Source organism: Abramis brama (assembly GCF_963993115.1).
Source record: "Abramis brama genome assembly, chromosome: 9".
Lineage (NCBI taxonomy): Eukaryota > Metazoa > Chordata > Actinopteri > Cypriniformes > Leuciscidae > Abramis > Abramis brama.
Window position 1 is genome coordinate 28,781,465 of NC_139971.1, and position 23,624 is coordinate 28,805,088.

The 23,624-nt window shown below is 39.1% G+C and overlaps 1 protein-coding gene across 1 annotated transcript in view; it reads left to right on the forward strand.

The window, feature by feature from the left end:
* The window catches only part of pclob (piccolo presynaptic cytomatrix protein b), a 94,830-nt gene that overhangs the window by 24,460 nt on the left and 46,746 nt on the right, over positions 1 to 23,624 (forward strand). The window contains exons 8-16 of the mRNA XM_084124241.1: positions 44 to 1,498; positions 1,967 to 2,794; positions 2,908 to 3,702; positions 3,895 to 4,638; positions 4,830 to 5,576; positions 5,695 to 6,525; positions 6,615 to 7,454; positions 7,717 to 8,766; positions 11,032 to 12,114. Of these exons, the coding sequence (XP_083980367.1) occupies positions 44 to 1,498; positions 1,967 to 2,794; positions 2,908 to 3,702; positions 3,895 to 4,638; positions 4,830 to 5,576; positions 5,695 to 6,525; positions 6,615 to 7,454; positions 7,717 to 8,766; positions 11,032 to 12,114 (8,373 nt within the window). The remainder of the gene's footprint in view (positions 1 to 43; positions 1,499 to 1,966; positions 2,795 to 2,907; positions 3,703 to 3,894; positions 4,639 to 4,829; positions 5,577 to 5,694; positions 6,526 to 6,614; positions 7,455 to 7,716; positions 8,767 to 11,031; positions 12,115 to 23,624) is intronic.

The following is a 23,624-nucleotide window of genomic DNA, read 5'->3' on the forward strand; positions in this document are numbered from 1 at the left end:
TAAGTTGCAAAATTATTAATACATTACGCTTTACAAACTACAGGTGATGTGGCTTTGTTTGGTGTGTCAAATGCGGAAAGCACCAGAACCTCCTCCTGTGCAGCTTCAGTCACATGCCAAGGATTTTGAACCAGATAGAATGGATATTCCCACTCCAGATGCTTCACAGAAAAAGCCACATCCTCCAGCAGATACAGTTCAAAAGAATAAGAAACCAGAATTAGTAGGGAAACAAGACAATAAGCAAACTTCAAAAGAAACCGAACAAACCAGCCAAGAAACAAAAAGAAAGCAACAGCATACTGCAGAAGTTACAAATTCAGAATCTCAAAAAATAGATCCGCAACAAGACAAATCTGGATTCTTTGGGTTTGGTTTTGGTGGCGCTAGATCTCGATCCCCTTCTCCTCAGCCTGCTGTCTCTGCTGTCTCAGGGAAGGTTCTAGGATTTGGTTCCTCCTTCTTAAGCTCAGCATCTAATTTAATCTCGACGGCTGTTCAAGATGAATCCTTCACATCACCGTCTAGTTCTCGCAAGGCTTCAACAGCTTCTCAAATTTCTGATAAGACACCACCAACCTCTCGCAAAGGTTCTGCAGTTTCTCAAATCTTCGATAAAATTAATACCAGTCCACCTTCCTCTCGCAAGGGTTCTGCAGTTTCGCAGACATCTTTTAAAATGACTCCTCCAACCTCACGAAAGGGGTCTGAAGCTGCCGTAAACTCTAAAAACAATCTTGACGATACAGATGGGACAAAAAATAAGATTGCAGAGAAGGGTGAAGAAACCACTAAAGGAGTTACACCACAGCAACAAGAACAAGGAAAAATGGAAGATGAAGTTATGCCTGTGTCCTCTGAAGTGTCTAGAGGTAGATCCCAGTCTCCTTTACTTCCACCTGCAGCATCTGCTGTCTCTGGAAAGGTCTTAGGATTTGGTTCCTCATTTTTTAGCTCAGCAAGTAATCTGATCTCATCAGCTCTAGACGAGCCTTCAACAACACCACCCACTTCTCGCAAAGGTTCCACAGCTTCCCAGCTATCTGCTAAGACTACAACACCACCTTCTTCTCGTAAAGGCTCATCTGTTTCCCAGACTTCAGACAAGATCACCACTTCACCTTCCTCACGAAAGGGCTCTGAAGTTTCTCTGACATCTCTCAAGACAAGCAAACTTCCCACTTCCCAAAAAGTATCTGATGCCTCTCCTAAAATGCATCATTCAGATGACAAAAAAGTAAATCCTGAAAATATAGAAGAGCAGAAAACAGATAAGAAATCTATGGTCACTCTGGCACAGTCAACAACTGAATCAGTAACAAAAGATACAGCTGTACCTGAAACAAGAAGTACAGAGTCCACTAAATCACTTCCCAAAGCCTGTCCTCTCTGTACGGTCGATTTGCAGAAGGAGCCTCCCAATTATGATACCTGTACCGTGTGCAAAAACACTGTGTGTACTCTATGTGGCTTTAACCCTATGCCCCACGATACAGAGGTAAGCAGCCTTTTTTACATTGAAGAACATAAAAAACACCTTATTCACATTATTATAATTAGTATTTTATTAGTACTATAGTAGTATTTGGGTATTTGACATTATGGGCACCAGCATTTATAACCTCATATTACATTAAAGATATAGGTAAATATAGGTATATAGTATATACAGTAATATTTTTGTCACACCACAAAACTTTTTAAAGGTTTCTAAAACTTAATATACATTTAATTTATAATAAATATCAATATATGGTTAAATGTGTATTGTTACTTTTTTTTATATATATAGTAACATAATATAGGTTTGTATATTATTAGATACAAATTTGAAATGCTTTTTTTTAGCATTCTAGTTCTTCTCTTTGTGATAAAATGACCACAGTACTAGTGCATATATATAATATGCTGATGCTTATTCTTAAGCCTCCTCAATCTCAAACTGATTATTGGAATGTTGTTTCAGAAAAAGGAGTGGCTATGTCTGAACTGCCAGATGCAAAGAGCGCAAGCTGAGGCTCACAAAGTACCTCCAACGGTATCACCACTAAAGAAAGTGACACCAGCTCCTGTTCCTCCACAGAAGAAGCCACTTCATGACTCCACAGATGCCACTGAAAAAGAAAAGACTGATCTATCTGCAGGTACAACACCAGGGTCTACGAAGGAAAGTTCAGTTCCATCAACACAGAAGTCACCTCAGCAGCAGCACATCAAAAGCCCAGTACAGCCAGCACAGAAGGATGATAATGTATTCACAAAATCTACTGCACTGACAAAGACTGCATCCACAAAAGAAGAGAGTGGCTTTTTTGGTTTTGGACGCTCTAGATCACCATCTCCCCAACCTGCTGCTCCTAGTGTTTCTGGAAAGGTATTTGGGTTTGGTTCTTCCCTCTTGAGTTCAGCTTCTAATCTTATCTCCACTGCTGTACAAGATGAATCCTCCACAACACCTTTTGCAACACAGGGGGTTTCAGCAGCTTCTCAAACTCCTGTGAAGACTACATTAACACCAGCTACTTCTCAGAAAGGATCAGCTGATTTGTCACCTACACATGTAGCTAAATCTGTTGAAGAGAAGCATAAAGACCAGAAACCAGAAGAGAAAATGACAAAAGTTCAGGAAAAAGCTGTAATAAAAAAGGATGACGACAAATCAGAGCCTCCAAAAACTTGTCCACTTTGTAAGACAGAAATAATAAAGAATCCACCAAGTTATAGCACTTGTACTAATTGCAAGAACACTGTGTGTAATCTCTGTGGATTCAACCCAATGCCACACCAAACCGAGGTGAGAAAAAAGTTAACTTTACAGATTTGTATGTATGTATGTATGTTTGTATGTATGTAGTGGTCTTTGTTTCTCACAATATTATATGGTTACCTTTAATCATCACCCTACAGGTGAAGGAGTGGCTGTGTTTGAACTGCCAGATGCAGAGAACTCCCGAACGTTCAGTTGTGCAACCTGGACTACAGACTACTAAATTACTTCCAACTGCATCACCACAAAAACAAGGCATTCCGGGTGTTGTAGCAGAGGATCAAAAACTGAATGTTTCTGGGAAACAAGACAAACAGAATCTGGCAGATTCAAAACAACCTACATCAGAATCTCAAATGCAGAAAAGTGATGTATTTCCTGCCAAATCTGATCAACCATCTAAACCTGAACCTCCTAAACAGGATTCCGATTTCTTCAGCTTCGGTTTTGGTGGTTCTCATTCAAGGTCACCATCTCCTCAGCCCACTGTGTCTGCTGTCTCTGGGAAAGTTCTAGGCTTCGGCTCATCATTCCTTAGCTCAGCATCCAATCTGATCTCGTCAGCTGTCCAGGATGAACCTTCTAAAACTCCACCAACATCTCGCAAAGGGTCTACAGTTTCCCAGACTTCACACAAGACCACACCAACACCCCCCACTTCTCGAAAAGGATCAGTAGCTCCCCAGAACACTAAACTAAATCCACCTGCAGTGGAATCAAAGCCAACGTCTAAACCAAACAAAGAACAGGAAAAGCCACCAGATGCTCAACCATCCAAACCTCTACAAGCTCAAGTAAAAGAGGAGCCTCCAAAAACCTGCCCACTCTGTAAAGTGACCCTCAAGAAGGACCCACAGAACTACAGCTCTTGCACTTCTTGCAATAACATTGTTTGCAATCTTTGTGGATTCAATCCTAATCCACATCGAAATGAAGTAAGTCTGTTTTATAGTTATCACATGTAAAAGCACTCATTTTGTACAAAACAATTATTGTGTACATATTTCGTAATTTAAACAACAGAGGTAAGGGTAAACCTATGGTTAAAAATTTTGTTAGATCAAAGGTGGTACAAATACAGTACATATGTGACTCTTTTTGAGTGTAATCTTTCTTATGATCTACAGGTAGAAGAGTGGCTGTGTTTGACCTGCCAGATGCAGAGAACTGCAGGACCTCCCCCTGGTCAGCCACAACCACAATCTAACAAAATACTTCCACAAGCATCTCCACAAAAAGAAGAAACTTTAGTCTCACCTTTTCCAGAGAAGAAGTCAAGTGTTATAGTTGAGGCAGGCAAGAAAGAGTTTGATACTTCTCCTTCCAATTCTGCTTTACCACCTAAAGATGAACAGATTAAAGAAGAGTCAAGTTTCTTTGGCTTTGGTTTCGGCGGTGCTCGTTCCCGGTCTCCCTCTCCTCAAACTGCTGTCTCTGATAAGGTTTTTGGTTTTGGATCCTCCTTCCTCAGCTCAGCATCTAACCTGATCTCTTCAGCTGGTCAGGATGAATCCTCCTCCAAAACTCCACCAACATCTCGCAAGGGATCTACAATTTCACAGACTTCAAATAAGACTACACCAACACCACCCACTTCTCGGAAGGGATCAGTAGCTCCCCAGAACACTAAACTAAATCCACCTGCAGTAGAATCAAAGCCAACGTCTACACCAAACAAAGAACAGGAAAAGCCACCAGATGCTCAACCATCCAAACCTCTACAAGCTCAAGTAAAAGAGGAGCCTCCAAAAACCTGCCCACTCTGTAAAGAGACCCTCAAGAAGGACCCACAGAACTACAGCTCTTGCACTTCTTGCAAGAACATTGTTTGCAATCTTTGTGGATTCAATCCTAATCCACATCGAACTGAAGTAAGTCTGTTTTATAGTTATCACATGTAAAAGCACTCGTTTTGTACAAAACAATTATTGTGTACATATTTCGTAATTTAAACAACAGAGATAAGGGTAAACATATGGTTAAAAATTTGTTAGATCAAAGGTGGTACAAATACAGTACATATGTGACTCTTTTTGAGTGTAATCTTTCTTATGATCTACAGGTAGAAGAGTGGCTGTGTTTGACCTGCCAGATGCAGAGAACTGCAGGACCTCCCCCTGGTCAGCCACAACCACAATCTAACAAAATACTTCCACAAGCATCTCCACAAAAAGAAGAAACTTTAGTCTCACCTTTTCCAGAGAAGAAGTCAAGTGTTATAGTTGAGGCAGGCAAGAAAGAGTTTGATACTTCTCCTTCCAATACTGCTTTACCACCTAAAGATGAAAAGATTAAAGAAGAGTCAAGTTTCTTTGGCTTTGGTTTCGGCGGTGCTCGTTCCCGGTCTCCCTCTCCTCAAACTGCTGTCTCTGATAAGGTTTTTGGTTTTGGATCCTCCTTCCTCAGCTCAGCATCTAACCTGATCTCTTCAGCTGGTCAGGATGAATCCTCCTTCAAAACTCCACCAACATCTCGCAAGGGATCTACAATTTCACAGACTTCAAATAAGACTACACCAACACCACCCACTTCTCGGAAGGGATCAGTTGCTCCTCAGGATGCTAAACAAAAACTGCCCGAAAAAGAATCAAAGCCAGCTGCTATATCAATGCAAGAACAAAAGCCAGTTGAGAAAACCCCAGATCCTCAACTGGGCAAACCTCCATATGGTCCAGAGGAGTTTTCAAAAAACTGTCCACTTTGCAAAGAAACCCTTAGGAAGGACCCACAGAACTATAACTCTTGTAGTTCTTGCAAGAAATTTGTTTGTAATCTATGTGGATTCAATCCCAATCCACATCAAACCGAGGTACCATATCAATGTTTTTTACAATTATATGTTTAAAAACTAGGAATTAATTTGTATAGATTTTGACTTAAATTACTTATGTTTAATGGTTTAATTCACTTTTTAAAATAATCAACAGGTGAAGGAGTGGCTATGCTTGACCTGCCAGGTAAACAGAACTTCAGGACCTCCACCTTCTCAGCCACAATCACAATCTAACAAAATACAACCAGCATCTCCACAAAAGAAAGCGACACAAGATCATCCTTCTCCAGAAAATAAGCAGAGTGTTCCTGCTGAGCAGGAAAAGAAACCTACAGCAGAAACTAAAAAACCTACAATTACTCCTGAACCAAATGCTCAAAAGTCTAAAGGTGATGAAGCTCCTTCCAAACCTGCTCTGTCATATAAAGATGAACAGAATAAAGAAGAGTCTGGTTTCTTAAGCTTTGGAGGTGCTCAATCTCGGTCACCTTCTCCTCAGTCTGCTGTCTCTGAGAAAGTTCTGGGTTTTGGGTCCTCCTTCCTCAGTTCAGCATCTAATCTGATATCCTCAGCCATTCAGGATGAGTCATCCACCAAAACTCCACCAACTTCTCGTAAGGGATCCACTGTGTCCCAAGGTTCTATTAAGACAACACCAACACCACCAATTTCTCGAAAAGGTTCAGAAGCTTCACAAGCCTCACAAACCCCACAAAAAATTAAACTGGCAGAAGAGGCCAATCTTTCTGCTGTACAGAAACAGGATGAAAAAAAGAAGACAGTGGATAATAAACCACAAGATGAAATGTCCAAAGAACCAGTCACTAATGTGAAAATTAACAAACCAGCCCTGGAGCTTCCAAAAGCCTGTCCACTCTGTAAAGTGGACTTAAAGAGGGATTCTCTGAATTACAACACCTGCACTGAATGCAAGAACACGGTGTGCAATCTTTGTGGATTTAATCCCATGCCACATCAAAATGAGGTAAGAGTACTTTTTTTTTCTGTGTAAATGCACATGCATCAGTTATTGCATTAATTTCTCCTTAATTTCTCCCAATTATTATCCTACAGGTTAAGGAATGGTTGTGTTTGAACTGCCAGGAGAAGAAAGCAAAAGGATTTCCCTCTACCCAACCACAGCCCCAGGTTAGCAAAGCATCTCAACCAACAATACCGGAAAAAAAGGAGGCTATCATACCTACTCCAATTTCAGTTTCTTCACAAAATAAACCAGATGTCATTGAGAAGAAAATGACATCAATTGCTACAGAGAATCAAGAGAACAAACCCACACAATCTGCAACACAACCAACTGAAATGCCAAAACTTGATCCTTCTCCTACAAAATCTGCTGTACCACAGAAACCAGAACCTTCTAAAGAGGAAACGGGTTTCTTTAGCTTTGGTTTTGGTGGTGCTCGATCTGGATCCCCTCAGCCTTCTGGTACTGTTGTCCCTGGGAAGGTTCTGGGCTTTGGATCCTCCTTTTTGAACTCTGCATCTAATCTAATCTCCTCAGCCGTTCAAGATGAGTCCTCAAAACTGCCACAAACTACTCAAAAGGCTTCAACATCTGAAACATCTGCAAAGACTGAACCAATACCACCCGCTTCTTTGAAAGGATCTATAACTTCTCAAAAAGTTCCACCTACTGTTGACACAAAAGCACCTATAACAGAAAAACCAAAGGAGGAAAAAACAGATGAGAAGCAGGTGCAACAGGCTACAGCAGAACCTGAAGCTTTGGTAGTAGCAGCTGTAGTTCCTAAAGCAGAGACCAAAACATGTCCTCTTTGCAAAGTGGATCTTAATGTTGGTTCACAGGACACTCCTAACTACAATGCCTGCACTGAGTGTAAGAACATAGTGTGTAACCTCTGTGGATTCAACCCAACTCCCCATCAAACAGAGGTAAGATAATACTACTATTGGTAACTACATTTAATCATTTAGCAGACAATTTTATCAAAAGCAACTTACAAATGAGGAGAGCAATATAAGCAATTAAACTAACTGTTGATAACACTATTTGAATGCAGCAAATGTGTTTACTTACCTATAATACAGTGCCATTTTGTTTAGTGGTTTCCAAGAAAAATCAATATCATGTAAATGTTCCATCCATGTCATGGAAGAAAGAATTCAAGAAATAATTTGTAATCTCTAATTACAGGCCAATGAATGGCTGTGTCTGAACTGCCAGACACAGCGAGCATTAAAAGGAATGGAACCACAAGGACCTTCTAAAATAAAGACCCATGAACAACTTGACAATGTCTATACCACAGCACTGCATCCAAGACCAGAAAGTACAACACCAGGGCCACTATCATTAGTTTCAGCCAACATGGTTTCTGATGTTGCTGAAACCCAAAGGAAAGAGATTCAAGCTGTGGCCATCCCTGACAAAACTAAGAGCTCTGTTTCAGTGAATGTCCAAAAGAAAGAATCACCAAAACTACCAGAGAGTCACATAAAGGCACAACCTGCATCCTCTCAGAAGAAAGAAACATCAGATCCAAAGAAAGATAAAGAGACTGACACACTCTTAAAAGAGTCCGACAAGTCTCCAGAAAAATCTGCTCCACCTCCGCAGGCAGAGCCACCAAAACAGGAACAGAGTTTCTTTGGTTTTGGATTTGGTGGTCCTAAGGTACAACCTGCTTCCAATAAGCCATCTGAGTCAACCACTGGGAAACTCTTTGGCTTTGGTGGTCTGACAGAAACAGCTAGATCTCGCTCACCCTCTCCACAGTCTGTTTCTGCTGTGTCTGGGAGAGTTCTGGGCTTTGGATCCTCTATATTCAGCTCAGCGTCTAATTTGATTAGCTCAGCTGTTCAGGATGAGTCTTCCACAACACCACCAACTTCTCGAAAAGGATCCATAGCTTCCCAGATGTCTGCTAGGACTACTCCACCCTCATCTCACAAAGGATCTGCAGTCGCACCAGACTCTAGTAATATTCCACCTGTTGGAGACACTAAACCACATGCAGCACAAGATGCAGTAAAAACAGTGGAGAAAAAAACAGAAACTAAGCAAGTCACAGCACCCAAACCACCCCAAAAACCTGATCCTAAAGAAGTCAAGACCAATTGCCCATTATGCAAAGTGGAACTCAACATTGGTTCTAAGGATGCCAAGAATTTTAACACATGCACTGAATGCAAGACAACAGTATGCAGCCAATGTGGATTTAATCCACTGCCTAATCAAACAGAGGTAAGACATTTGACATCTACTTTTTAACATGTTTAAGATCCATGTTCCATTCTTGTTGTTATTTACTCCAACAATCAATAAATATTTACAGTGAGCCTGTATAATTTGCATTGTCATCATATTACAAAAAAATGGCTAACTGAAAAACTGGTATTCTAAATGAAAAACACAAAAAATAAATGTAAAATATAACTACTGATTGCATTTTATTAGAAGTACCAAATTAGTAAAAAAATACATTGCGATATTTTGTTTTTCTGCAATATATATTGCGATATAAAAACAATTTCACCAGATGATTTGAATAGCTCTATTTGAAAATAATTAATCATTCTAGAATAATTGGGGTGAATTTGTAGGGGAGTGAATCTGCGTAGAAAATAATAAAATAAAATTACAAGCATAGATAAATACAATAGAAGATACTGTAGATACAACTGAAATAAGCAGTGCTTTATGTTTTTCAGGTAAATCTAACAGTATTCAGGTACAGAAATTGAATACTCAAATGTAAAATAAAAGTCTTCATTATATAAATGAAATATAACTAGTATAATTAATTAATTAATATAATTTATATTTGTTAAAGCAACAAATCATTTTCTCTTTCTCTTGTTGTTTGATCACCATTGGTGACACAAACAGCTGCATGTACATTAGGCTTCTGTCCCTTTAAGATGCGCGGACTTAATATAAATTACACGTATTCGTTTTCTTTCTTTGTTTACAACACATAACCACCTGTGTTTACAAGGATACTCGCCTAGATTGCATTTTGACTTCATTTTGTGTGCAAGTGTCCGTTTAAGCTCAAAAGAAAGAGAACTGATTTTGGCTCTGTGTGCGCACATAAAACAGCATGCGAGAACTCTTGCTCTTGTTGCTTGACTCGATTTAAAAACACATGCAAATGAAAACTTTCACTCTATGATGGTTAAACTTTGCAATTAATCCGTGAATCACATGCATTCCAAACTGGGGGACAACTGGCTTGTACGGATCATGGATCAACTACGACCCCAGGATGTACGAATTATACATTCCACATCCTGTGATGTGACTATCGCGGATGCGCACATCGCAATATCGATGCTAAAACAATATATTGTGCAGCCCTATACCAAATACATCAAAATCTAAACCAAGACATTCATTCATGCATTTATTTGCTCTCTGTGGTTACTTTAAATGCTTTTAAGTACAGTATATGTTTGACTTTTTGTCCGCTAATTGCCTATTTGCGTTTTGTTTTTAAAAACAACTATTAAGAGAGGTCATTTGTATTCATGCTGTCAATGTGGCAAGCCATTGCAATTCCCAAGACATGTTCTGTAGCAGTGTGTCTTGAGGCAGTTGGTTTGTGTAATTATGTAGTATACAAATAAGCTTAACAACAGTATTTGACCCTCACTGGCTAAAAAACTGTTACACAGTCAATATTAGGGGGCTTTCACACTGGGCTCATTTGCTGTGGTCCGAGCCTGGGCGCGATTGTTCCCGGCGCCCCCCGCAGCGTTGGTCTGGTTTCACACTCAACTTGATTTTATCGAACCCTTTTGCGCTTGCGTGCATCTTGCGTCATCGCAAACGTGCACGGTGCATGATGGAAAACAGAACGTGGGTCAATATATTGTGTTTTTTATTAATTTGGTGCTATTATGTGCAGCTGAGTGAACACCACAGGTTTACTGTGTCTGTGTCGCATAAGGTGGCTTTCTGCTGTTTGCAAACAGACTCTTTTGAGGAGACAGTGTATTTCCATAATTATTTTTGCCTTATTCCATGCGCTTTGCGCGAATACACTGCAGGCTCACTCTCAAGGTAAATCATCTACCCTATCACCCCTTACATGTGTTTTATTTAACTTAATACACCATAATCAGCTAAAACGCATGCACAGGTTACTTTACTTCCTGAACAAGCACGCACCCGAGTCCGTGTTGCTTTACACGCGGCACGGTTCGAGTGCAACCGAACTCAGACCACCTCCTCTAGGTAGTCTTGGGTTCGGTATCCCAGTGCACACCCGGGTCCGCATGACAGCATTCACATTAGCGATTTTTCATGCGAACTGTGCCCCGTTCCGAACTAAACTGCCAGTGTGAAAGCACCCTTAATGACATGAATTTAAGTGGTCATTTATTTTATTGTATAAATGTATGAAGCAGCTGTTTTTAGTTGTTATTAGGTTTTCTAGATAGAAACATAACATTAGAGTAGAGAATGTGTGTCTTATTGCCATTGACTGTCCTATAATTATTGCAGGTTGAGGAATGGCTCTGCCTAAGTTGCCAGGTACAACGGGCACAGGCAAGTCCCATAGTGATACCTCAGCCAGTTCCCTTAGTGATGGACAACCAAACTCCTTCCATAGTTGACAAGGTAGCTACAGCACAAGTTGAGTCCAAACCCGATGAGAAGCCCACCACAGCCACAGCTGAAAAGAAAGCACCTCCTGCTCAGGAAATAAAGAAAGAGATCTCAATTCCAGGCCCTCAACAAAAGACAGGCACTGATGCCAAGACAACTGATATAATCATCCCTAGAAAAGAACCTCAAAAGCAAAATAATAATCAACCAGAGCCTGTGAAAATAGAACAACAGCCACTCGAAGATACAACCACTCCTGTAAAATCTGCTCCACCCACCGAGGTCAAACCCCCAAAACAGGAATCAAATTTCTTTGGTTTTGGATTAGGTGGTCCTAAAGCACAGCCTGCTTCTAAATCATCTGAGTCAACCACAGGGAAGTTCTTCAGTGGCTTTGGTGGTCTGACAGAAACAGCTAGATCTCGGTCACCCTCACCACAGTCAGTTTCTGCTGTCTCTGGGAAAGTTATGGGCTTTGGATCCTCATTTTTTAGCTCAGCATCTAATCTGATCTCTTCAGCTGTTCAAGATGAGCCGTCCACAACACCACCAACTTCACGGAAAGGCTCCACGGTTTCTACTGAGTCTGGTAAAGCTACCACAGCACCAGCTTCCCGTAAAAGCTCTGTGGCTTCTGCCAAGATTACACCGCCGACATCTCGCAAAGGATCTGTTGCAACAGAACCCAACAAGATACCTCCTGCAAAACAGACCAAATCACCTGTTGAAAAGAAACCAGAGCAGCTCAATGAAGACAAAGTATCTGGGATACCTACTTCAGAAAATGATAAACATGAAAAAATACAGGATAAATTAGTAAAACATCCTGAAAGTGTAGATCACCCATCCACCTGCCCACTCTGTAAAGTGGATCTTAACATGGGCTCAAAGGACCCTCCTAATTGCAACACCTGCACTGAATGTAAAAGTGTGGTATGTCATCTCTGTGGATTTAACCCCATGCCTCACCTTGCGGAGGTGAGTCATTGACTATTTACCTCTTTTTAAGTCTTTTTTGATGGTTTTTACAGGAATCGTGTCAATTATTGTCCATTTCATCATTATTTTTAATATGTGTCTTTAGTAGATGGATAGGCCCAATGAGAGTGACAAGGTTAGAAATTTGATGGATGGGGTCATGGCTAACATTTTAGTTTGATTTTATTTCTAATTAAATTTTATATCCTCACTGAAATACTTCAGACTCTCTTTGGGAGTCCCAAATGCAGCCTATTTGAAGGTGTCTAGAGAATAAGCTCTTCTGATGTCTGTCTTGTGTTTTAGCTCTTATGTATTGATGACTAATCAGCCGATGTGCTTGGGTGCATGAGTCTGACAGACAGAAAATCTGTGCTGGTGGGTTCTCCAATGTGCAGTTCATAACCTCTGTAATGCCCACTCATTTTCCACATGGCTCTTTCCAAATGATTGTAATTTTACTAAAACTCCACAAGGGCTGCAAGGATGCAGCAGAAGAGCCAATAAATGCATTAGCGCTCTGCAGGGACCAATGAGTGATTGGCATTCTTTCAGGTTCAGCCAATAACGGCCAGTGTAGATTGAGTCAACAAAACCTTGCTAAGAAATTAAGTGACTTGTGAATCCAAAGCCTGGAAAATGAAAGTGGGCAATATTGTCCCTTTGGTGATTTAAAACTCCTAATAAATTAAACGATTTAAGGATTAAAAGCTTGGAAAATGGGAGTGGGCAGTAGTCTGTGATGATTTAATACTGCTGTTTGTGTGCAAAACAAGTCAGTTTCAAATAAGTTTTAAAATTATGCTTTCACTCTGCATTGCAAATTTGGACAAACTTTTATTTGGCGAGTTGCCCAGGCCTAAGCTCGGAGAGCAGAGGCGATTATCTGCATGAGTGTTATTTATGAGAGCATAGCTTCATGCTAATGCTGAAACGTGCTGAGCGCTAACTCTGAGGGAAGAATCCCTGTGTTTGGACAAAATGTGTGATTACGTAACAGGCTGATTGAAGAGAGCCACAGCTCACAGCACACTGTGTTCAAGTGATTTAGGGGTTGTGCAATATATAGCCCTCAACAGCCTTAATATGATAGGATCGGCAGCAGCTAGGAAATGGGGAGAGGGTGTGCCTCATGATATTGCAATAAATTGAGCGGATTTTGAGTGTGGAGGTTGGGTGTTGGCTAGAGCTGGGTGGTATATTGAGTTTGTACGATATATCGATATATTTTTTAGGGCGAGCCATCTGCAAGTGAATCTCTGCTAAAATTCAAGCTTCTGTGAATGAGCGCCGCCGCGCGCCAAACAGACGGAGCACAATAGAATAGTAGCACAATAATTCTGACTAAAATATACATATTGCTAAAATATTTGTTGTTGGAGACAATAAATGTGCCATATGTGGAATTTTAAACCTACAATTATGTATTTTATGAAAGTGACCATTATAAATGGGTAATCAAATGCAGGCTAATATAATTAGTTTGCTAAAAACAGTTTGTTTTTAGACTGTAATGTTACAATGTTAGAATGTAATGTGGTTTTAACCATCTTTTAGCACATAATATATTGCATATCCAGCCTACATTACATCCACTATATTTGTTTTCCTCAATATCAACATTGTTTGTAGGATATCATTGGGCAGGATGTGAAATAATTTTTTTAAAAATAAATACAGATTTTCTTTATCCAAATAGAAAAACTTTGAAAGTACCGAGATATATCGTATAGCACCATTTAACCAAAAAAATACAGAGATATGATTTTTTGGCCATATCGCCCAGCCCTAGTGTAGGCGGGTAAACAAATGTTTACTTTGTGCAAGTGGTCTGATGGACTAAAGCTTCCACGCCATCCGCAATGTGTGCATGGCCACATGCACGTCAACCATCCATGATTTATGCTAATGTGACTTCCTGTGCTTGTGACCTTAACAATCTGTGTTCATTGCTTTCATCAGAGCTGTGATTGTGGAAGTAATTTAATGAGAGAATGTTCTGTGTACTTTTGCAGCTGTTCTCTGTCAGTGGCACACTGAAAATCCTATACGATCATAGTGATTTATTTTTTTTATTTTTTTTTAACAATACTTTTCAATGCTGAAATGTTTCTATTTCATCTTTTTTTTAGATTTCAGTTACTTGGAAAGTATAAATGGGATGGGATAGAGATTTACATTTTAAACTAATCAGTAAACACTTGACAGTGCCAGGAAAACAGTTTACCCGCTAAAATATACTCCCAACATCAGCTTCATTCTCACAAACTACAGAAGCTATTTTGACAGTTAGCTTGCATCTCATTTTCTATCTGCTGTGCATGCTAATCAACAGTCGCATATGATCCACTGTTTCCTGAAATTGAGGATCTGTGCAAATACATTTATGCCCCATCTTTGTAATCAGTATATTTGCAGCTTAATGTACGAGGTGTGCAGTGTAGACACAGCTGTACATAGGCAAATTTAACTATAATATAATTGGCTCACCAGTGTCTTCTGTAAGTTAATTTAAAGGACAATATCATCTGATGGAAAAAGTATGGACTAGACTATTATGTGGACATTTTTTCTGTTAGTGGATATTTGCAGTGTTTCGATAAGGGTTAAAAGTTAGTAGTTTATAAATCATTTTGTATTCAGAATGGACACATTGTTCCTGAAGTGTTTTTAGTTAGAACAAATTGAGTTTGATATTGATTTTTGACCCTTTATTATCAAATCCTTCTTCAAATGGAGCCACACTGTCTAGAACATTTTCTTTTTATATTTAAAAAGACTATGCGTAAAAGATGGCCACCTTAGAAACAGACAGCCTTCCATTTGTATGTGCTAAATCATATTTGGCATTGCACTGTCATCCTGCCCTTTTGAAAATGACACAGTCGGTCTCTTGTAATATGCCCTTAACATGAGCCTTTGACTCTGGCCTCTACAATCCTGCACCTTCACACAAGAAAACAGACCCTGTGCTTCTGATGTTAAACGAAAAATACAGTGTTTGCCCAAATAACCTTTTGTATGACATTGCATATTCACATATCTGTCATGTGTAAAGCTGAGGGCATTGCTTCATGCTGATGCATGATATTAAGATATTTAGTGATATGCTGTGTCCGCATCTGGCACACCGTTGGCTAAAAATAGCTTTAGATTTTAATCTACCTCAGCTATAGCGTTGTGACAGCGGCTCCAAGAAAGCTGTCACTGGACCCAAGGGGACTTGTGTAATTTTGGATGCCATTTAACAGCCTGTGCTGATATCTTACTTTTTGCAATTACAGATTTTGCATGAAAAAAAAAAAGATTAATAATTTGTTATTTATGTACAATAGAATCATGTTGTTATATTTAGGTGAATTATAATTAAATTTAATGTTAGAGTGATAATCTGTAATGATCTTATAATGACAGTTAAGGTTTCTTGCACCAAACAACATTTGATATTTAGTTTTATATTACCATTTCCACCTTAGCCCAATGATATCCTGCAAGCCAAGCAACTGCCATTAAGATGAATTGGAATGCTAATCGATAGCTTTCTCCGGGTTTTATAGATCTCCCTTTTTTCTCATATCAGAAATACAACCATTTCCAGTTTATTTAGTGCAGCTTTTATTTCAAAAGATGGTCTATTTGTACTTGAGATTAAGCTTTCAGAGCCATCCAGTTGTTAACATAGCTACTGTATATGAAACTCTTATTGCAAAAGAGAAATTCAATTTCATATATGACCCATTTAAAGAACAAAGAGTGTTCTGTTGTCTTGAATGCAGTAATGGGTTGAGCAGCGGTGGTTACTGTCTGCTGTGTTTCCTCATTGTTCCTCTGGTGGTAATACACTGGTGCCCAGCTGTGCCCGAGAGAGTTCTGTGTGTTCTCTGTGGGACTGAGTTTTCTATGACATCTCATTAACACGAAAAAATGCTCTGATGATTTACACTACATGGCCATTGTCACCACACACGCACAGTTTCTCACCTAGTTCTCCTTTTAGTCTTGAGCTCCTGTGTGTGCACACATGTGTGAGTGTTATGGTGTGTCTGTGCCCTAGATGCTTTATGCACAGTAATATGATCATCCCAATGGCGCAGTGCGTGGAAAAGAGTTCAAGGTGTGTTCTGCTTGCTAATAAATGGTGTTTATTATTCTGAGACTCTGAGAGGCACGTAAAACCCGCTAGACTAATTTAATGCCATTAACTAACTCATATTGTGTAACCTCACCTGCAAGAGGCCACAGTCATTCTTTTTATGGGGCCAAGTACCAAAGGCACATAGGCATATGTTGTAATGTATCCATTAGTCATCTTACTCTTCCTTTGCTGCTTTTTTTGCATTAGTGTTTACGGTATGTGGTGTAGTGAAAAGCACAATTAAGACGGAGAAGGGGAATAACAGTATTTAAAAAATATAAAAACTCACTAAGGGAGAACACAAGGTATAAATGCATGGGTAAACAAAGGGAGCTGATGAGTGAATGACAAGGAACAGGTGAATGAAATGACTAATCAAACAGACTGGGGAAAACTAGGGGTCACAGGACTAAACCAAAATGAAACAATGAAGGGGGGAACACAGAACATACGTGTTACAGTTAGACCCTAAAAGCGTATGGTAAATCGTTGTGAAATTTGGCACACTGATTGAGGAGGGCCTTGTTATTCTTGATGGCAACATACTTCTACCAACAGGTGAAAGTTTTAGATACACTGCCATTAAAAAGTTTTGGGTCAGTATGAATTTTTTCTTGATCTTGACACTCTAGACTGGAGTAATGGCTGATGAAAATTCAGCTTTGCCATAACGGTTTAATTTAATTTCATACATTTTATTTAATTAATTGCATTTTTAAATATACTAAAATAAAACATTAAATGTAATATTATTCCACAATAGTACTGTTTTACTGTAGCCTGGATGCCAGCCGAACTTAGCCCCGCCCACAACATTTGAGGTCGGGAAGTTCGGTCTGGACTTGATCCGTTGTGGAGCAACTATGCTCGAACCAGAGCTGTTTGGACCAATCAAATTGTCAGGGCGGGCTTTATACGATGATTAACAGATGATCAACAGTAACGTAATCATCCACGTCACCAAAGAGCCCTTGGGTTGCGATAAGATTTGTTTGCTGTATTGTCGAGTTCTAATCCTAAACGGAGAACTTGGTCGTATGCATTCACCTTTACTATTTCTCTCAAAAATGATGATCGTGTTGGTAATTACTCCGTGTATCCTTAAATTCTTTTTACAACACCGGCAAAGATCGTTTACACTCATCTTCTTCTACTTCTTCCAACGTGCATGCAGTTGAGTTCTGTTGACAACTATGCGTCGCTCAACATACGTCACTTACTCCGTTGCTCTGATTGGTTGTTGGTCTATCCAATTGAGTGCAGAGGATAGGGCTGCTCGATTATGGAAAAAATCATAATCACGATTATTTTGGTCAGTATTGAAATCACGATTATGTAACACGATTATTTCACTTGACTTTGGGAACGTGTTGCATTTATTAAAAAGACACGGTAACACTTTACAATAATGTTAATTAGTTAACATTAGTTAAAGTATTAACTAACATCATGAACTAACAATGAGAAATACATTTGTTACAGTATTTATTAATCTTTTTTTAATGTTAGTTAATAAAAATACAGCTGTTCATTGTTTGTTCATGTTAGTTTACTGTGCATTAACTAATGTTAACAAATACAACCTTTCATTTTAATAACGTATTAGTAAATGGTGAAATTAATATTAACTAAGATTAGTAAATTCTGTAGAAGTATTGTTCATTATTAGTTAATCTTAACAAAGGTAGTTAACTAATGCTAATTAATGAACCTTATTGTAAAGTGTTACCAAAGACACCTTTCAACAATTCTTAAAAAATCGAAATTTGAACATTGATTGTACTTTTTGAACTATTAAAATAAATAATATATAACAGATAATACTTCAATGAGTATTTTAATAATTCCCGCAGGTCTTATAATGCGGGAAATTCCCCCGCAAACATTGATTCACTTTAGCATGTAGATTGTATGAGTAGCCTAAATGAATCCACACAGATTATAAAATCAAATCAATCATTTTAAAACTTCAATTTCACAAACCGCGTGAGTGTTCAGCGGTGATGCGTCTTCTCTCCCTCTGTCTCTCAAAATGGGCTGGACAAGGCAAGCGTCGAAACTACACATTCGCGTTTAGGAGTCGGGACATGATGGAATTGTCACTTGTGCAATCGGGCCAGCATTGCATCGTAACTAAAGTTGATCATTTTCACTTCTTTTTAAGTTTTATCAGTTTAAACATTCAAGCTGAGAGAGTTTATGGCATCGGGAGGGGCGGATGTGCGCGCGTCATTCAGAACACAAGACAAAATAAGAGCGTTCTTTCAAAACAGAACATGGCAAAATAATCGTTTTTACTCGATTATACTATTTTGGTGATCGTTGGGAGCAAAAATCAAAATCGAAATTAAATTAATTGCACAGCCCTAGCAGAAGCATTTTCTTTCCTGGTTCGGTTGAAACACGCCCCATAATTACAGCCCAATGGAGCAGTATCAGACTCATATTGACTAGAATCCGAGTATTATGACGACGTCAGGCTAGTTTTACTGTATTTTGATAAAATAAATGCATCCGTGGTGAGCATAAGATAATTATTTCAAAAACATTAAAAAGCTTAGCTTATAACCTTTTAACCAAATTACATAGTATCATTTTCCACTCTGATTCCCTGGATTCCAGTAAGTTTAAAGAACTGATGATTTTAATTTATGCCAGATATATATATTTTTTATTTTGTTGAAAGCATACTTTTTTAACCTCATCTAATAGTTTTCAATTAACTATCCCTACATGTTCAAACAATGTATGCCATATGTAAGGAATTATTGACAATGGGCCATTTAATTATTAGAAAAATAATGCACACCTGAGGTGGTAATGCGGCCACAGTGCGAAGTGGTGTTCAGGTGTGCATTATTTTTCAATAGTTCAATGGCCCGCTTAATTCAATTATTCCACTTATCCTACGGTTACCACACCTCAAAACATTGTTCAGATGATGTATTTCAAGACATTTGTCAGGTTTTTGTCCTTAAAACGCTCTTGAGTGTAGGACTAATTGCTTATGCATCTAATCCCACACCTCCGTTGCTAATTCCAAAATGTCACTTTAGAGCTAGTAACGGATGCTTGAGCCAGTAACGGATGCTTGAGCCATTGACTACGTTTACAAGCTGTCAATATTCGGGTTATGGTCGGGTTAAGGTCACTATTTGGGTTTCTGAAACATTCGGAATAACCCGTTTACATGCGTGAGCAGAGAGAGTTACTCCTGTATACATGGAATTTGTAATCAATTGGCAATATCCCGATGTAAACGGCGACGCATGGTTAGCGTCTGGACGTACGGACAACCTTAAGACGCAATATGCGTCATTTCCGATTCTTCTTCCTGTATCCAAAGACAACAACCACAGCAGCAGCAAGCGGATAATGGAATAGTTCGGGGCAGATAGCGATCGCCTTTGTTTGCGCTTTCCTCCTCGCTCCAAAAGTGTGGTGCTGTGCTGCGTCTCGCCATGTTTACCTCTATTTCTTGTTTACTTCCGGTATACTGCATGCGGGTTTTTGTATGCGTCGTCTCTACTCAAAAGACCAAGATTCCTTGCGAATAGAACATGCGCAGAACACAAATCAATGTTCCCTTTGATGGGGATATGCCGATACGCGTTTACATGACCAAATATTCGGGTTAGAAAAGGGGTACCCCAGGGATCATATCCGGGTTTTTAAAAACCGGGATATGAGCATATTCGGGTTTTTGCCGGTGTTTACATGGCCGTGCGCGACCGGGTTATTGCTAATATTCCGGTTTTGAACGGGTTATTGGCTGCATGTAAACATAGTGATTGATAGCAGACTAATGCAGTTATTAATGCAGTTGGAGAGAGAGAGAGAGTTATCAGGCGTGTATTAATTACCTAATTCTGTGCGTCTCTCAACATTGTTCAGTAAGTTCAGTAAGTGTAAGTTTATCTGCTCCAAGAACAGCACCGTTATTACATTGCTAGTGAGAAATGTCTTGTAGCTTTTATGTTGTTAAACTATTTTACAGATAAAATTGTTAAAGCAGCGCTGAAAACACGTTTCTTCTCGAGTCTGTGTCTGTACTGTATGTGTCCGTACATAAAACCTTATTTTGTGGCAAAAAAAAAAGAGGAAATAATTGGTCGTTTTTATCCTATTGTTTACTAAATTTATTTGCTTGGTCAGTGTCCTTGTGGGTTTTGGATCTTTTGCTGTTGTAGGCTGTAAAGACCTTTGAAATAACTGAAATTGTTTAACGAAGAGATATGGAGCTGTAATTCGATCAATACCTGCCTGGTAGTACTTTAGCCATGCGTTTCCCTGAAAATAATTGCACCCCTGAGAACGTTCGTCAACCGATCAGATTCAAGCATTCAACAGCCCCGTAGTATAAAACCAAACAATTTACATTGTACAAATGAAACAAATGATTTTATATTAAAATAGAACTCTGTCGTTAACGCTATGCTTTAGGTCAAAAGCAATAACGCAATAATGAATCTATTAGCCTTTGAACAGTTGTTTTCAAAACACTAGCAGTTGGCAGTTGTCATGACTACACAAATCTGCACAGCCTTACAAGGTATATTCCACAAATCTACTCTGCATTACAAAATTCTATTCCATTAGTGTGCTTTGCTCCATAATTGTTGCTTACAGCTATTTTTTTTATTTTTTTTACTGCATAGACATAAAAATAGATAAGAGAAAAGTACAGTATGTCATTTCTTTCTACAAAAGATATTGGGCTGTTTTAGAAAGATTCACAATTTTCAGGAATTGCACTGCAACAAATCAATTTAATTCTCTTAATCTGTGACCCACACAGTCTTAATGACATTAATAGGCTGCACGCACCCCAACACATGAAATTGCCACCATCACAAATGCTGCAGGAATCAGACAGCTGCAGGAATAGATATTTCTTGAATGTAGACAGCAACTGTTGACAAGTCAAAAAGGAGAGCTCCCCTGGAGGAGACGGTGGGTGTATAAATAGCCTGAGGCGAGACTAAAGAGATGTACCTACCCTTTTTTCCCTTCTCGCAAGCTGCTTTTAAACCTCTAACTCTAGATGCCCCTAGCTGTGTGTCTGTGCATGTTTGGCTTTTTAAATGAGAGCAGTCAAAAGAACATCACTAAGGTGGAAACAAATATTATTTTGAGACACTCAGCATAGTTTGGTCATTTGTATAGAAAATTGGAAATAGATCTTTCAACCACCTAAGATAAATTTCATGCCTTCAATTATACATTTTGCTGAGGCACGCAAGAATAAAAGGAGGATATTGTTTTTTTCTCTTTTTTCTTTTCTCTTCTCTCTTTGTTTATCTGCTTTGTCACACCGGTGGGCGGCACGGGCTGGCTCTGTGCCTTCTGTGGCAAGCACTCTGCTTATTACAGATTAGTAGGTCAAGATTCCCTATTATCATTGGGCCTGATTTATTGGGATTGTACCGCTGCGGGGGTGGTTGAAAGCTCACTATATTAGCCAACTACAACCTTCGCCAAAGGCAGTTGCCAGGAATCAATACGGTGTCAGACACAGCACTGCAATGCTGTGGTCTCATGAAGGGAATAGCACTTCCAATAAATAACTTTGGCTACAAATTAATCTTACTTCTCAAGTGCAAATATGTTTCTGCTCTGTAGTACAGGCAGGTTGACAATAAAACAAACCCTGGCTGATGCTAGTAATTTTATTTCACCTGGAATGTGCCATGAGATGTTTTAATATGTTTGTTTGAATATAATGCAAACTTGTGGCATGTGACTACTTAATGCAATTGTAGTATATTTTGAGTTTTTTGAAAAAAGCTGCAGCTTGGAACACTGTTAGTCTGCATTCACTTACAGAACTTTAGGGAGCAAGCTTTTGCAGCAATGAATGTTTAATACAAAGTGTTATTATCCTAATGGCTTTTGGCATTGCAGATTGCACTGCCCTTAGCAGATGAATGCTAGAGCTATATCTTAAAGAGCTCTTAAAGAAAAAAAAATGCAATTCTCTAGATGGCTGCATTGGAGAGAAACAGGTTGCAGGGGACATAGCTTGAGCATTGTGTCAGCTATTGAAACTATGCAACTCTATTGGCTAAGCCATTCTCTATTACTCCTGGCTAGTTGAATTTGAGGTAATTTAACAGATTAGAACATGGTAAAAAGTCAGATATCTCCTTCGGTGGAGTGTGTCTTGTTGCGGTGCTGTAAGGCTTGATGTGTCTTATTATAAGAGAAGGTGTGTTTTTCTCTTGGGTTAATCACTGAGAACAATGGCCTATGTGAGGCCCATCTCCAGGCTTGCTGGCCCTCGCTAGTTGTCTATAATTAAAGAGGACTTTGCATGGAGTGCAGCCAGGCCTGGCTGGTTCAGAACCAGCTGCGTCAGGCACAGAGATTTGCGCAAAAGGATCAGCTAATGATACTACTCATGGTCATTGTGCTAGGATGCTAACAATGCAACATAAAATTAGGGTAAGGACAGACAGGAACATTGGGCATAATACAGCAGTAAACACTAATGTATATGATTAGTCTCATACTTAGAGAACCACTGAGGTTGGAGATGTTCATGTTAAATTTTCTATTTTCCCCCTCTATATTTTTTTATGTTATGTTTGCATTTGTTGTATTATTTAATGTATTTTTTAAGTACTGGATGTTAAACCTTATTAGAAATACTTTTATTGCTCATTAAACCTCTCTTGCTCAGCAGTGCCCTTGAGGGCTTAAAACAAACAAAAGCATTTGTTTCTTTACAGTGTTCCCATAGTCCTGGCAAACCCCAAAATATGAGAACATTTCAAAAGCGTGATTTCCAAGCCTGGAAAAGTCAATTTAATAGAATGGTATTTTTTGTAGTCAATACAGTTTTTATATAGTTATTATTTCAACTATGTATATATCAACTGTATGTAGGGCTGGGTATTAGGGCTGCACGATTAATCGCAATTTCCATGTAATCGCGCTTAAACGATTTGGCTTATCGCGAGTTTGAAATCTTTAGAGATAATTGTTTATGCGCAGCTTGTCATTAATTTACAGCTCTGTGAACGCTGCTCTATCTGAAAGCACTGTGAGTTTGAGTCACTTATAACGTGCATTTGAAAAAGCAACACGTCAAACATCTTTCCAAACATGAGAAGCATTTATGAACCTCTTGTCCAACAAAAGACAACATTTAATAACATGCTTTTACTCCAAACTCACTTCATAACAATAGTTGAGCATCCTTTTGTGAGATGATGTGGCTTCTTACATAGAATAAGGCAGTTGTGTGTTTATTAGTCATCTTTAATCAATCAAAGCATTTCAATCTTCTGTTTATTCAGCTGCAGCGATAGCGGGGCATATTTGGCATGTCTGCGTGAGAGCGCCATCTGGTGTTCAGATGGAGCAGCATTTA